The 12,187-nt window shown below is 41.2% G+C and overlaps 1 protein-coding gene across 2 annotated transcripts in view; it reads right to left on the bottom strand.

Moving 5' to 3' along the window:
- LOC309968051 (diphosphoinositol polyphosphate phosphohydrolase 1) overlaps window positions 1-12,187 on the bottom strand; it is a 108,606-nt gene that overhangs the window by 11,712 nt on the left and 84,707 nt on the right. For both annotated transcript variants that reach the window (XM_082849159.1, XM_082849160.1), the window contains one exon: window positions 840-884. In XM_082849159.1, coding sequence (XP_082705285.1) covers window positions 840-884 — 45 coding nt within the window. The remainder of the gene's footprint in view (window positions 1-839; window positions 885-12,187) is intronic.

The raw sequence follows: 12,187 nt of genomic DNA on the forward strand, positions 1-12,187 counted from the left end.
AACTAGCTAGAACACCAGAAAGAGAAGAGACTGTGGTGGGCAGGGGTCCCATCAATGTGAGCAAGCTGATTATCTCACACATCTCCCCTCCTCCTGCTAACCCTGCTCATCTTTATTCCCTGATTTCCTACTTTCTCCAAATCTCTAGTCCAGACTATGTCCTTGTTTGTCTCTTGTGCTATAGCTACTTATCTTCCACTTCTCCTCTGTCTCCTTTACACTTATCTATCCCTCCTCACATCTTGGGAGGAGAGGAAGAGAGGTAGACACGAGAAAAACAATTCTAACAAATAATTCTAGTTAATTGGAGGAGATTATGGGATTTTAAAAAGAACGCATGTTATTCTCTGCTGGTGCTGCACTGTTGTGAAAACTTGGTGAAACGAAGATGGCATCTTTCCTAGATTAAGACTGCAATGGACAATGTTTATGTCCTCCCCCGCCCCCCCCAATTCATATGTTGAAATCCTAACCACCAAGGTAATAGTATTAGCAGGTAGGGGACAGTGGGAGGTGATTGGGTTATGACAGAAGACCCTCATGAATACAATTAGTGCTCTTATAAAAGAGACCCCAGAGACATTCCCTCTTCTGCCATGTGAGAACACAGAGAGAAACCGCTGTCTATGAACCAGGAAGTGGGTCCTCACCAGACACTGAATCTGCTGGCATCTTGATCTTGGACTTCCTAGCTTCTAGAACTATGAGAAATCAATTTCTATTGTTTATAAGCCACTCAATTTCTGGTATTTTGTTACGGAAGCCTGAATGGCCCATGGTGAAGATATACGTGGTTATTAATATGATACCAATTGCACCAAAGATTTTAACAGACTTACCTCAAAAATTCCGACTAATCTTCCCAATGTCCCTTTCACTCCAGCCTGAAAAATAAAAAAGAAAGATTCATACATTGACATTGCTTACATTGCTGGCTGGTCTCATTCTGAATCTTCTTTTTCTTTTTTTTTAAAATAAATTTATTTATTATTTTTGGCTGCGTTGGGTCTTCGTTGCTGTGTGCGGGCTTTCTCTAGTTGCAGCGAGCGGGGGCTACTCTTCCTTGCGGTGCGTGGGCTCTAGGCGCACAGGCTTCAGTAGTTGTGGCTCGCGGGCTCTATAGCACAGGCTCAGTAGTTGTGGCGCACAGGCTTAGCTGCTCCGCGGCATGTGAGATTTTCCCAGACCAGGGCTTGAACCCGTGTCCCCTGCATTGGCAGGAGGATTCTTAAGCACTGCACCACCAGGGAAACCCTCATTCTGAATCTTCTTGACCAATTTGTAAAACAGAAGTAAAAAAACGAGAGGACACAGCTCAGGTGGACTCCAGGTCTGTGGGGGTCATACCAGAGTGTTGTCTGTGTCACAGACTGATAACAGCAGGGTATGCTCTAGGGAGAGAAATTCCTCTCATCTCTTCCCTGTCTCTCTCACCAATGCAAAACTGGCCAAACAGAGAAAGATAATCAAGGCCATAGCCATACAAAAGATATTTTGAGGTATGAATTACTTCCTTCATTTACCCATTGATTGAACCAATATACCCTGAATGCCTAATCTGAGCCAGACAATGGTGTAGATGCCAGAGGTATAGTGATGAATAGGCTAGAACACAAAGTCCATGAGAGCAAGACCCCTATCTGACTCGTTCTTGGCTGTCTGTACCCAGCATGACTAGAAAAGAGCTCAGCACCTGGCAGGAGCTTTATAAAGAATAAGTCAATAAAAACATAGACCTGGTGGGACTTCCCTGGTGCTCCAGTGGTTAGGAGTCTGCCTTCCAATGCAGGGGATGCAGGTTCGATCCCTGGTCACAGAACTAAGATCCCACATGCTGAGGGGCAACTGAGCCCGCATGCCTCAACTGGAGAGCCCATGCGCTCTAGAGCCTGCACATTGCAACTAGAGAGAAGCCCACGCGCCACAACGAAGATCCTGTGTGCTGCAACTAAGACCCAACACAGACAAAAATTAAAAAAAAAAAAAAAGATCTGGTAATTCTGCTAAATGATAGGTTTTATGACAGGAATGCACAGAGCATGTGATGGACAGAGAATTAGGCGAGAGGGGCAACTTAACACAGTGATTAGGACTTTGTAGTATATACTCTGTTTATCCCATCAGCCCTTTGGTATTTTTTTTTAGATCTGTGTCTTTCTGAGGCATTATAGGTGACTTTTTCACTCTATTCCAACTTACTAATTTTCTTTTCAGCCATATCCTGGTTAGAGTTATCCATTTCTGGTCCACTTTTTATTTGATTTTTTCATCTTTACTTGTTCTTTACATATCTACCTGCTTCCATTACATACAGCTGTTTCCATGATTTAAAAAATATTTATTTATTCATTCATTCATTCATTTCTGTGTTGGGTCTTTGTTGCTGCGCGCAGGCTTTCTCTAGTTGCGGCGAGTGGGCTTCTCATTGTGGTGGCTTCTCTCGTTGCAGAGCATGGGCTCTAGGTGTGTGGGCTTCAGTAGTTGTGGCATGTGGCCTCAGTAGTTGTGGCTAGCGGGCTCTAGAGCACAGGCTCAGTAGTTGTGGCACACAGGCTTAGCTGCTCCGTGACATATGGGATCTTCCCGGACCAGGGCTTGAACCCATGTCCCCTGCATTGGCAGGTGTATTCTTAACCACTGCACCACCAGGGAAGCCCTTCCATGATTTTTGTTGTTGTTGTTCTTTTAAAATAAAAGTTATTCCTTTATTTACGTTTTGAACATTCTGAAAATATTTAACTTCTTTGTCAGGTCATGCTATAAAATTCATTTTACCTGAAGTAAATTCACGTTCCAACTGGTGAAGGGCTTACTTGTGACGCTGCTTTCACCAGGCTCTCCAGAGCCAGGTCTTAAAGTGAAAATTTAGGGGTCCTGCTTCAAGGTCATATAGTGAATACTGTAGACAGAGCCCCATCCTTTACTGTGCACTGCATCTGCATCCTCTCCCTACCTAGGCCCATATCTTTTTTTTATACAGCAGATTCTTATTAGTTATCTATTTTATACATATTAGTGTATATATGTCAATCCCAATCTCCCAGTTCATCCCACCATCACCCCCCCACCCCGCTTTCCCCCCTTGGTGTCCATACATTTGTTCTCTATATCTGCGTCTCTATTTCTGCCTTGCAAACAGGTTCAGCTGTACCATTTTTCTAGATTCCACATATATGCATTAATATATGATATTTCTCTCTCTTACTTCACTCTGTATGACAGTCTCTACGTCCATCCAGGTCTCTGCAAATGACCCAATTTCGTTCCTTTTTATGGCTGAGTACTATTCCATATGTACCACATCTTTATCTATTTGTCTGTTGATGGGCATTTAGGTTGCTTCCATGTCCTGGCTATTGTAAACAGTGGTGTAATGAACACTGGGGTGCATGTGTCTTTTTGAATTATGGTTTTCTCAGGGTATATGCCCAGTAGTGGGATTGCTGGGTCATATGGTAATTCTATTTTTAGTTTCTTAAGGAACCTCCATACTGTTCTCCATAGTGACTGTATCAATTTACATTCCCACCAACAGTGCAAGAGGGTTCCCTTTTCTCCACACCCTCTCCAGCATTTGTGGTTTGCAGATTTTCTGATGACGCCCATTCTAACCGGTGTGAGGTGATACCTCATTGTAGTTTTGATTTGCATTTCTCTAATAATTATTGATGCTGAGCAGCTTTTCATGTGCCTCTTGTTGGCCCATATCTTTCTAAAAGTCTCAGCTCCTGGTGTCCTTTCCATTGGGTACTTGGCCTCCCCCTTACTCCAAGGGCTCCAACCATCAGCCATGCAAGGCCATGGAGGCTGAAACTTTCCTCTGCTGTTCTGCAATTCTGCTCTGTTACTGATCTACGGAGGTATCCACTTTGCTTTGAGTCAGGCAGTCTTTTTAGCTTTTGCCTTTTATATCTGTCTCTGCTAGGAGTAGAGGGGGTGAGAAGTGAGGGAAAGATTTCCCTGGAAATGCCTGGGGGATGCAGTAACTTCTTTTCTATTACAACTGCCATGTTATTTTGTACAATACATTAAAAATCAAGGCAAATATACTTTCTGGGCTTCCCTGGTGGCGCAGTGGTTGAGAGTCCGCCTGCCGATGCAGGGGACAGGGGTTCGTGCCCCGGTCCAGGAAGATCCCACATGCCGCGGAGCGGCTGGGCCCGTGAGCCATGGTCGCTGAGCCTGCGCATCCGGAGCCTGTGCTCCGCAAGGGGAGAAGCCACAACAGTGAGAGGCCCGCGTACTGAAAAAAAAAAAAAAAAAAAAAAAAAAAAAATATATATATATATATATATATATATACTTTCTAAAGACAGTAGGTACTCAATAACTTTGTACAGAATGAATAAAAATTTAAAATAAGTACTCCAAAAGTTCCTTAGAGATATTCAATAATAGAAACAACAGAAGCCAATTTAAAGGCCTAGATTCCTAAATGAGCTCTATTTTGAAATTAATTTTTGCTAATTATCTGTCAAGGAATTACTTCCCTTTCTCTTGCCAACATGCCTATTTCTTTTCCTATTCTTTTCCCATCTATTCTTTTCCCCATGTGGCTTTTGGTCTACTTCAATGGAAGTGTGTACCTTTTCTTATTTAAATTGCTTTTCTATGTTTTTAGAAATAATTGCACTCCACAGCCAGCTAAGACTAGCTAGACTGTACTTCATGAATTAACCAATGAAGCTGCCTGAACAAGTGGGACGAGCTGGCAGGCTGTCCTCATCTGGAAAGCCAATGCTGTACTCTGATCCTAGGCAGCCCAAACATGCTCAGATCAGCTCCTGAGATGTGTCACCTGTGCTCTTGCCACAGGCCTCCACTGACAGGGCCTGGGAATAGAGCCGTCAGGCTTTGGGGGAAGGAGGCCCGCGGTGGGTTGGCAGAGGGGAGGCGGCACAAGGAAAGATTCATAGAGGTTCACAGAAGACATCATTCCATTTCTCTTCTGCAAAGTGGAGAAAGTTATCTTCAGCAGTTACTGTTCAATTATTTACTTTTCTTAAAAGAAAACAAAAATGCAGAAAAGGAAATAATCTCCAAATTTTAAAGGCATAAATCAACTTAATATTATGACAATACAATTTACTTAAAACTTTTAATTATAGTAATTTCTGCATTCAACACCAACATGTATCTATGATTTACTCTGTGTCAGAGGCAGTTGGGCAAAGTATAAAAACATTTTTCTTAATGAAATAGATGCATTTTTATAGTCTAGAGTAAATCAAATAATGCTGTCATCCGTACACTGAAATACACTCACTGGCCTTTTCACTTCTAATTAATCTAATTAATCACTTCTAATCAACACTAGTGTTTTTTGTTTGTTTGTTTTTGTTTTTTTCTGTTTTGCGGTACGCGGGCCTCTCACTGTTGTGGCCTCTCCCGTTGCGGAGCACGGGCTCCAGACGCGCAGGCTCAGCAACCATGGCTCACAGCCCAGCCGCTCCGCGGCATGTGGGATCTTCCCAGACCGGCGCACGAACTCAACACTAGTTTTATTTCTTAAATGTTTCTTTCAAGTTTTATCTTGAAAGATCTACTTGGGAGAATTCTATCTAAGGTGATTCTACCAATGATTATCTATGGTAAAAAGCAAAGAAATATTCCTATATTTACCAGTTTTTAAAACTGGGCTTTAGCAGTTTTCTTAGGAGGAGGCTCCTCTTTTGTAAGAAAATGGATTTCAGTTCTTTAAAGCCATAGTGCCGATAAGAGGAAGATTCCTCATAGGCAAAGTTTCTCTGAGACAGAGTTCACTGTAACCATTTTACTTTTTCACAATCTTCCACAGTCCAACTTTCATATCCTAGCTCTCTCTCAAATGCTGCCACAAGCAACTGGAGAGAGATATTTTTACCTCTCATATGATTCTTGCACGCAGGATGGGGTAGGTGTCAGGGTCACATCTGACAGATATTTGGCTCAGACATTTGGGGATAAGATTTGATTCAGGGTATATGTAAGTTTGGTCCCGTCAGGTTACTGGTATAGACCTGTTTTTCTAAAAATCATATGAAAGCAGTTACAATTTCTGTCTGTATTGTCAAAAGCCCCTAATCCAGAGAAGTCTTTATTTAAAAGCCCATCTTAGCTAGTAGTAAGAATTCCAAATAAAATATCTACTACCCTTCATTATTCAACCATATGCAGATGAGTGCTTTCTTGAACTTCAAAGTATACAGTATCAATTCTAATACTTGAGGTCTAGTTGACAAAAATTACCTGAGTAACTGGCTACTTTTTAAAAAGGAAAAAACACAAATGTCTTTTTTCCTTTCGGGGTGTTTTACCGAGATTGGAAGTATTGGGTTGGCCAAAAAGTTCCTTCGGTTTTTAAGTAAAAATAAAAGACACATTTTTCATTCTCACCAAGAACTTTATTGAATAATGTACTCACCATGTTGTTCCACTACCTTCTGCCATTTTTCAGGCAACTTTGTAATTCTATCTTCCCAAAACTTTTTTTTTTTAACATCTTTATTGGGGTTTCCCAAAACTTTTTATCTTTTTGAGCAAAGAACTGTTCTACGTGCCTTTTACAGTCTTTCAGGGAATTGAATTTTTTTCCATTAAGAGAATTATGTAAAGACCGAAATAAACAGAAACCTGAACGTGCAATGTCTGGTGAATATGGTGGATGAATCAGAACTTCCCAGCCAAGCTGTAACAGTTTTTGCCTGGTCGTCAAAGAAACATGCAGTCTTGCGTTATCCTGATGGAAGATTATGCGTTTTCTGTTGACTAATTCCGCATGCTTTTCATCGAGTGCCGCTTTCAGTTGGTCTAACTGGGAGCAGTACTTGTTGAAATTAATCGTTTGGTTTTCCGGAAGGAGCTTATAATAGAGGACTCCCTTCCAATCCCATCATATACACATCACCTTCTTTGGATGAAGACTGGCTTTTGGTGTGGTTGCTGGTGGTTCATTTCACTTGCTCCAAGATCTCTTCCATTCCACATTATTGTACAGTATCCACTTTTCAAAGCTCATCAAAATTTGTTTGTTTAAAAACAGAGTGTTTTCCTTATGTTTAGGTAGAGAATCATGTGGAAATATGGTCAAGAAGGTTTTTTTCGGTTAGCTTATGTGGAACCCAAACATCAAAGCAATTAACATAACCAAACTGGTGCAAATGATTTTCAACGCTTGATTTGGGCATTTTGAGTATGTCGGCTATCTCCCCCATGGTATAACGTTGATTGTTCTCAGTTAATGTCTCGATTTGATCACTACCAACTTCAACTGGTCTACCCGACTGCGGAGCATCGTCCATCGAGAAATCTCCAGCATGAAACTTCGCAAACCACTTTGACACGTTCAATCAGTCACAGCACCTTCTCCATACACTGCACAAATCTTTTTTTGTGTTTCAGTTGTGTTTTTACCTTTCTTGAAATAATAATGCATAATATGCCAGAAATGTTGCTTTTTTCTTCCATCTTCAATATTAAAATGGCTACACAAAATTCACCAATTTTGATGTTTTTTTTTAAATGCACGCTGATATGACAGCTGTCAGAATACAATCTAACAAATTTTTTTTAAAACAATTTATTTATTTTTGGCTGTGTCGGGTCTTAGTTGCGGCACATGGCATCTTTGTTGAGGCATGCAGGATCTTCATTGTGGTGCGCGGGCTTCTCTCTAGTTGTGGTGTGCGGGTTTTCTCTTCTCTAGTTATGGCGTACAGGCTCCAGGGCGTGTGGGCTCTATAGTTGTGGCACACGGGTTCCAGAGCATGTAGGCTCTGTAGTTTGCAGCACACAGGCTCTAGTTGAGGCACGTGAGCTCAGTAGTTGTGGCACGCGAGCTTAGTTGCCCCGTGACATGTGGGATCTTAAGTCCCTGACCAGGGATTGAACCTGCATCCCCTGCATTGCAAGGCAGATTCTTTACCACTGGACCACCAGGGAAGTCCCAACAAAATTGTTTTGAATGAAGTTAAAGATCTAAGTGCTACTACACCGTCTTACAGAAAAAACCGAACGAACTTTTTGGCCAAACCTATATTTATCTGTAAAGGGCTGGACTGACCAGGGACACTCCAGTACCCCCTCTTTCCCTCTAGCAGTCTCCCGGGGTGTGTAGTTGAGGTCTAGGCAGAGGCACTGATGTGATGGGCCTTTGAACCTGCCCCTAAAATGATCTCCTACCACAAAGATCCCTGGCTTTGCTGCTTAGTTTGGATGGGCATAAAGTGGACCATCACCTTCTGACACCAATTTTTTCACTCTCAGGTGGATATGGTGGCAGACACAGATGGCTGTCTAGTCCACAAGAATTCTCCCTTCCTCCTTGCTACCAGTAAGACTCAGATTCTGTTCAGGTGAGAGCTATGGCACACTTGGAACCGCACAGGGAGTTCTGCTGCCCTCTGCAGTGACAGGTTTAGGGGTGCTGTGTATGACCCAATTCTGGGTCAGTGGTTCCTGAGAGGACGTTTCTTGGAGGCTTCTAAAAAAGATTTCCCAACATGATAAAAAGAGCTGTACAAAAAGAAACCCTATACCTCCTTGCTTGTCAGGTGGGGACCTGAAACTTGGAACTGCAACAGTCATCTTGTGATCATAAGGGTAAGGCCTAGAAAATCAATAAGAAGTGAACCAAAGTCCTGACGGCTGAGCTGCTGAAGCAACAGGGTAATGGCCAACCCCTGGACCTCTTATGTGAGAAAAATAATTAGTGATGTTAAAGCCACTTTTAGTCAGATACGCTGGCACCTGTATCTGAAAGCTTCCTGCTACTTCCCTTGATTTAAACGGCAGCTCTCTGAGGAAGACTGCATATCCCAAAAGAAAATTTCTGTACATTCAGGGAGCTGTAGTATAAAATCTTCCTCTATTAAAGCAGTAAGCCCAGGTGCAAAAGGAGCTCAGGGGAACAACTCTAATGCAAGTGTCTATATGAGGAAACCTATGAACAAAAATATATGGTCTTCAATACACATAACTTTCTGATATCCACCAAACTTGTCAATTATAGAAGGAAAGAATCACAGTGAAGACAGATGGAAGTAGATGAGAAGACAGTTTAAGTCCACTGAAATCCCATCCCAAGGTTTTTTGTTTTGCTTTTTAAATGAAACATTTCAAATATCAAAAAAGTAAAGAAAATAATAAAATAAACATTCAGGTAGTCAGGTAGTCACTAACCAGCTTTGTCAAATAGTAGTGTATCATTCTATGTCATTTTTTTTCTTAAGAAATAAAACTACTAGTACAACAGAAGCCTCTTGTGTATTCCCCACCTCCTGCCAGAAGTAACTAACTACTACTCACCTAAATTTGGTTTTTATCATTCGACTGTATGTTTTTACACTTCTACTACTTAGGTATATATCCACTAGTAATGGTATATAGTATTTCCTGCATGTTTCTCTACTTGATTAAAAAAAAGGATTATAAAGTCTGCAACGTTTTCCTCTTCAATATCATGTTTCTGACTTTTAGCTATATTAATACATGTGGTTTTAGTTAATTCATTCTAACTCTTGATCAATAATTTTAAGAATTTATCACAATTTATTAATCTGTTCACTTGTTGGTAGACATTTAGTCATGCTATTATAAAAAACATCGCCGGGCTTCCCTGGTGGTGCAGTGGTTGAGAGTCCGCCTGCCGATGCAGGGGACACGGGTTCGTGCCCCGGTCCGGGAAGATCCCACATGCTGCGAAGCGGCTAGGCCCGTGAGCCACGGCCGCTGAGCCTGCGCGTCTGGAGCCTGTGCTCCGCAACGGGAGAGGCCACAGCAGTGAGAGGCCCGTGTACCACGAAAAAAAAAAAATTGCCAAAAAAAGAACTTCTCTTACAGATATCCTTGTTACTTACCATGTGTGGGAGTTTCTCCAAGATCTATAACTAAATGTCAAATTTCTGAATCACAGGGTAAAAGTACCTCCAATTTTCCCACTTATTATCACGTTGCTCTCTGCAGTAGATCAGCTGCAGCAATGGCTGCAATTCTCTCCCTGTATCCATGTCCTTTTTTTTTCCGGCTGTGCCGCGCAGCTTGTGGGATCTTAGTTTAGTTTCACTGCCCTCAGCAGTGAAAGTGCAGAGTCCTAACCACTGGACCACGAGGGAACTAACTCCCTGTACCCATATCCTTTGAAGTGTAATTCTGCAGTTCTTCCTATCAAGAGATAGAATCTATTTTCCCACCCCTGGCCTTGTGACTTGCTTTGGCCAACAAAATGCAGAAGGATGGTATACCAGTTCCAAGTCTTGGCCTCAAGAGGCCTTACAGTTTCCACTTTTTCTCTTGGAACTCTGCCACTGCCATGTGAGCTAGTCTCCTAAAGGATGAAAGACCAGTCTCAGCTGAGGATATCACAAAGCAGCCTACAGCCAGCTGACCTCCAAAGTGAGACAGCCTAGCCAAGATCAGCACAGCTGCCAACTCAACGCAGAGCTGGCTATAGATAACTGAGTAGTCCAGCTGACACGAGAAGCTGACCCATGGGCTTGTGAGCAATACTTGCTTTTTTAAAAAAAAATTTATTTTATTTATTTTTGGCTGTATTGGGTCTTCGCTGCTGTGCGCGGGCTTTCTCTAGTTGCGGAGGGTGGGGGCTACTCTTCATTGTGGTGCACGGGTTTCTCACTGCAGTGGCTTCTCTTGTGGCGGAGCACGGGCTCTAGAGCAAGGCTCAGTAGTTGTGGCACACGGGCTCAGTAGTTGTGGCTCGCGGGCTCTAGAGCACAGTCTCAGTAGTTGTGGCACATGGTCTTAGTTGTTCCGTGGCATGTGGGATCTTCCCGGACCAGGGCTCGAACCCATGTCCCCTGCATTGGTAGGTGGATTCTTAACCATTGCGCCACCAGGGAAGCCAATACTTACTTTTTAAGCCAATGAATTTTGGGATAGTTTGTTTTACAGCAACAACTAACTGACATATTCTCCAAGTTTAGAGGCAGTATACAAGTTCTTGTACCTTGTACCTCTTGTTCCTCTTTAACACTGGTGCTTGTTATCAGCTTTTTTTAAATTGTGGGTCAATATAGTGAGTGTAAAATTATAATGCATAATTTTAAAATTGAAATCGTGCACTTTTCCTATGTTTAATGAACATTCAGATTTCTTCGTCTGGGATTTCATACTCTATCCATTTTTCTTATGTGTTCATTGACCATCTTAATGATCTTCAGAAATTATTTATATCTTATCCTCTGTGGTAAATATTTTCTCCCAATCTGGCATTTGTCTTTTATCGTTACTTTTGAATGTCCTTTGCTAAACATGTTTTTACCAGACATTGCTGATTTTACTTCTTTTTTCCTTTGTGTGTGTGTTTAACGTCTTTTTAAGAAACATGTCCCCGTCCCCATGGCATAAAGTTAGTTGGTCTCCCGTATGTTTTCTATGATCCAGCAAAATAAATTTGGGAATTTATTCCCAAGTAGCCAGAAGAGTCCCATGGATATTACTTTGTTTTACTAATATAGTTGTTAATTTGTGTACTAATATAGCTTTATCTTAATACCTGGAAGAGCAGTCTCTGCCTCTGTTCTTTTTCAAAAATTTCAAAGCCATTTTTGCACCTTTATTCTTCTATGCGAATTTCAAAAATCAGTTTTTCAGATCTCTTGAAAAATCCTTCGGGGATGTTTACTTTTATTTTTGAATTTTGGTGTTAATTCGAGAAAAACTCACATCTTTACAATATTTAGTTTTTTCATTCAAGAATAGACTCTCTCCATTTATTCAGGTCTTTTTAAATTCCTTTAATGAAGTTTTATTATTTTTATTGTAAAGATCCTGCATTCTGTTAGTCTACAGCAAGGTATTTCAGTTTTAGTATAGTTTTGTTGCTATTGTGAATAATGTATATTTTTTAAAGTTGCATATTTTCTAGTTGATTGTCACTTGTTTAAAGAAACATTGCTGGTTTCTGCATACTGATCCTTTATCTTGTAACCTTTTAAAGTGCTTTTACTAGTTCTACTAGTTTCTATTGTGTTTCTTTGGTTTTTTATAATTAATGGTCACACCATCTGCAAATAATGACAATTTGCTTCTTCCTTTTGAATTTTTATTTTTGTCTTACTGCAGTGGCTAGGACCCCAGTTCAATAACAAATGGCAGCATGATAGCAATCATAACTGTCTTATTCCTGTCTGCCATAGGAATGCTTTGAAAATTTCAAAAATATAATGTTTGCTGTAAGTTTTATTACTCT

The sequence above is a fragment of the Leucopleurus acutus genome (assembly GCF_964270905.1).
Source record: "Leucopleurus acutus genome assembly, chromosome: 10".
Taxonomy (NCBI): Eukaryota; Metazoa; Chordata; class Mammalia; order Artiodactyla; family Delphinidae; genus Leucopleurus; species Leucopleurus acutus.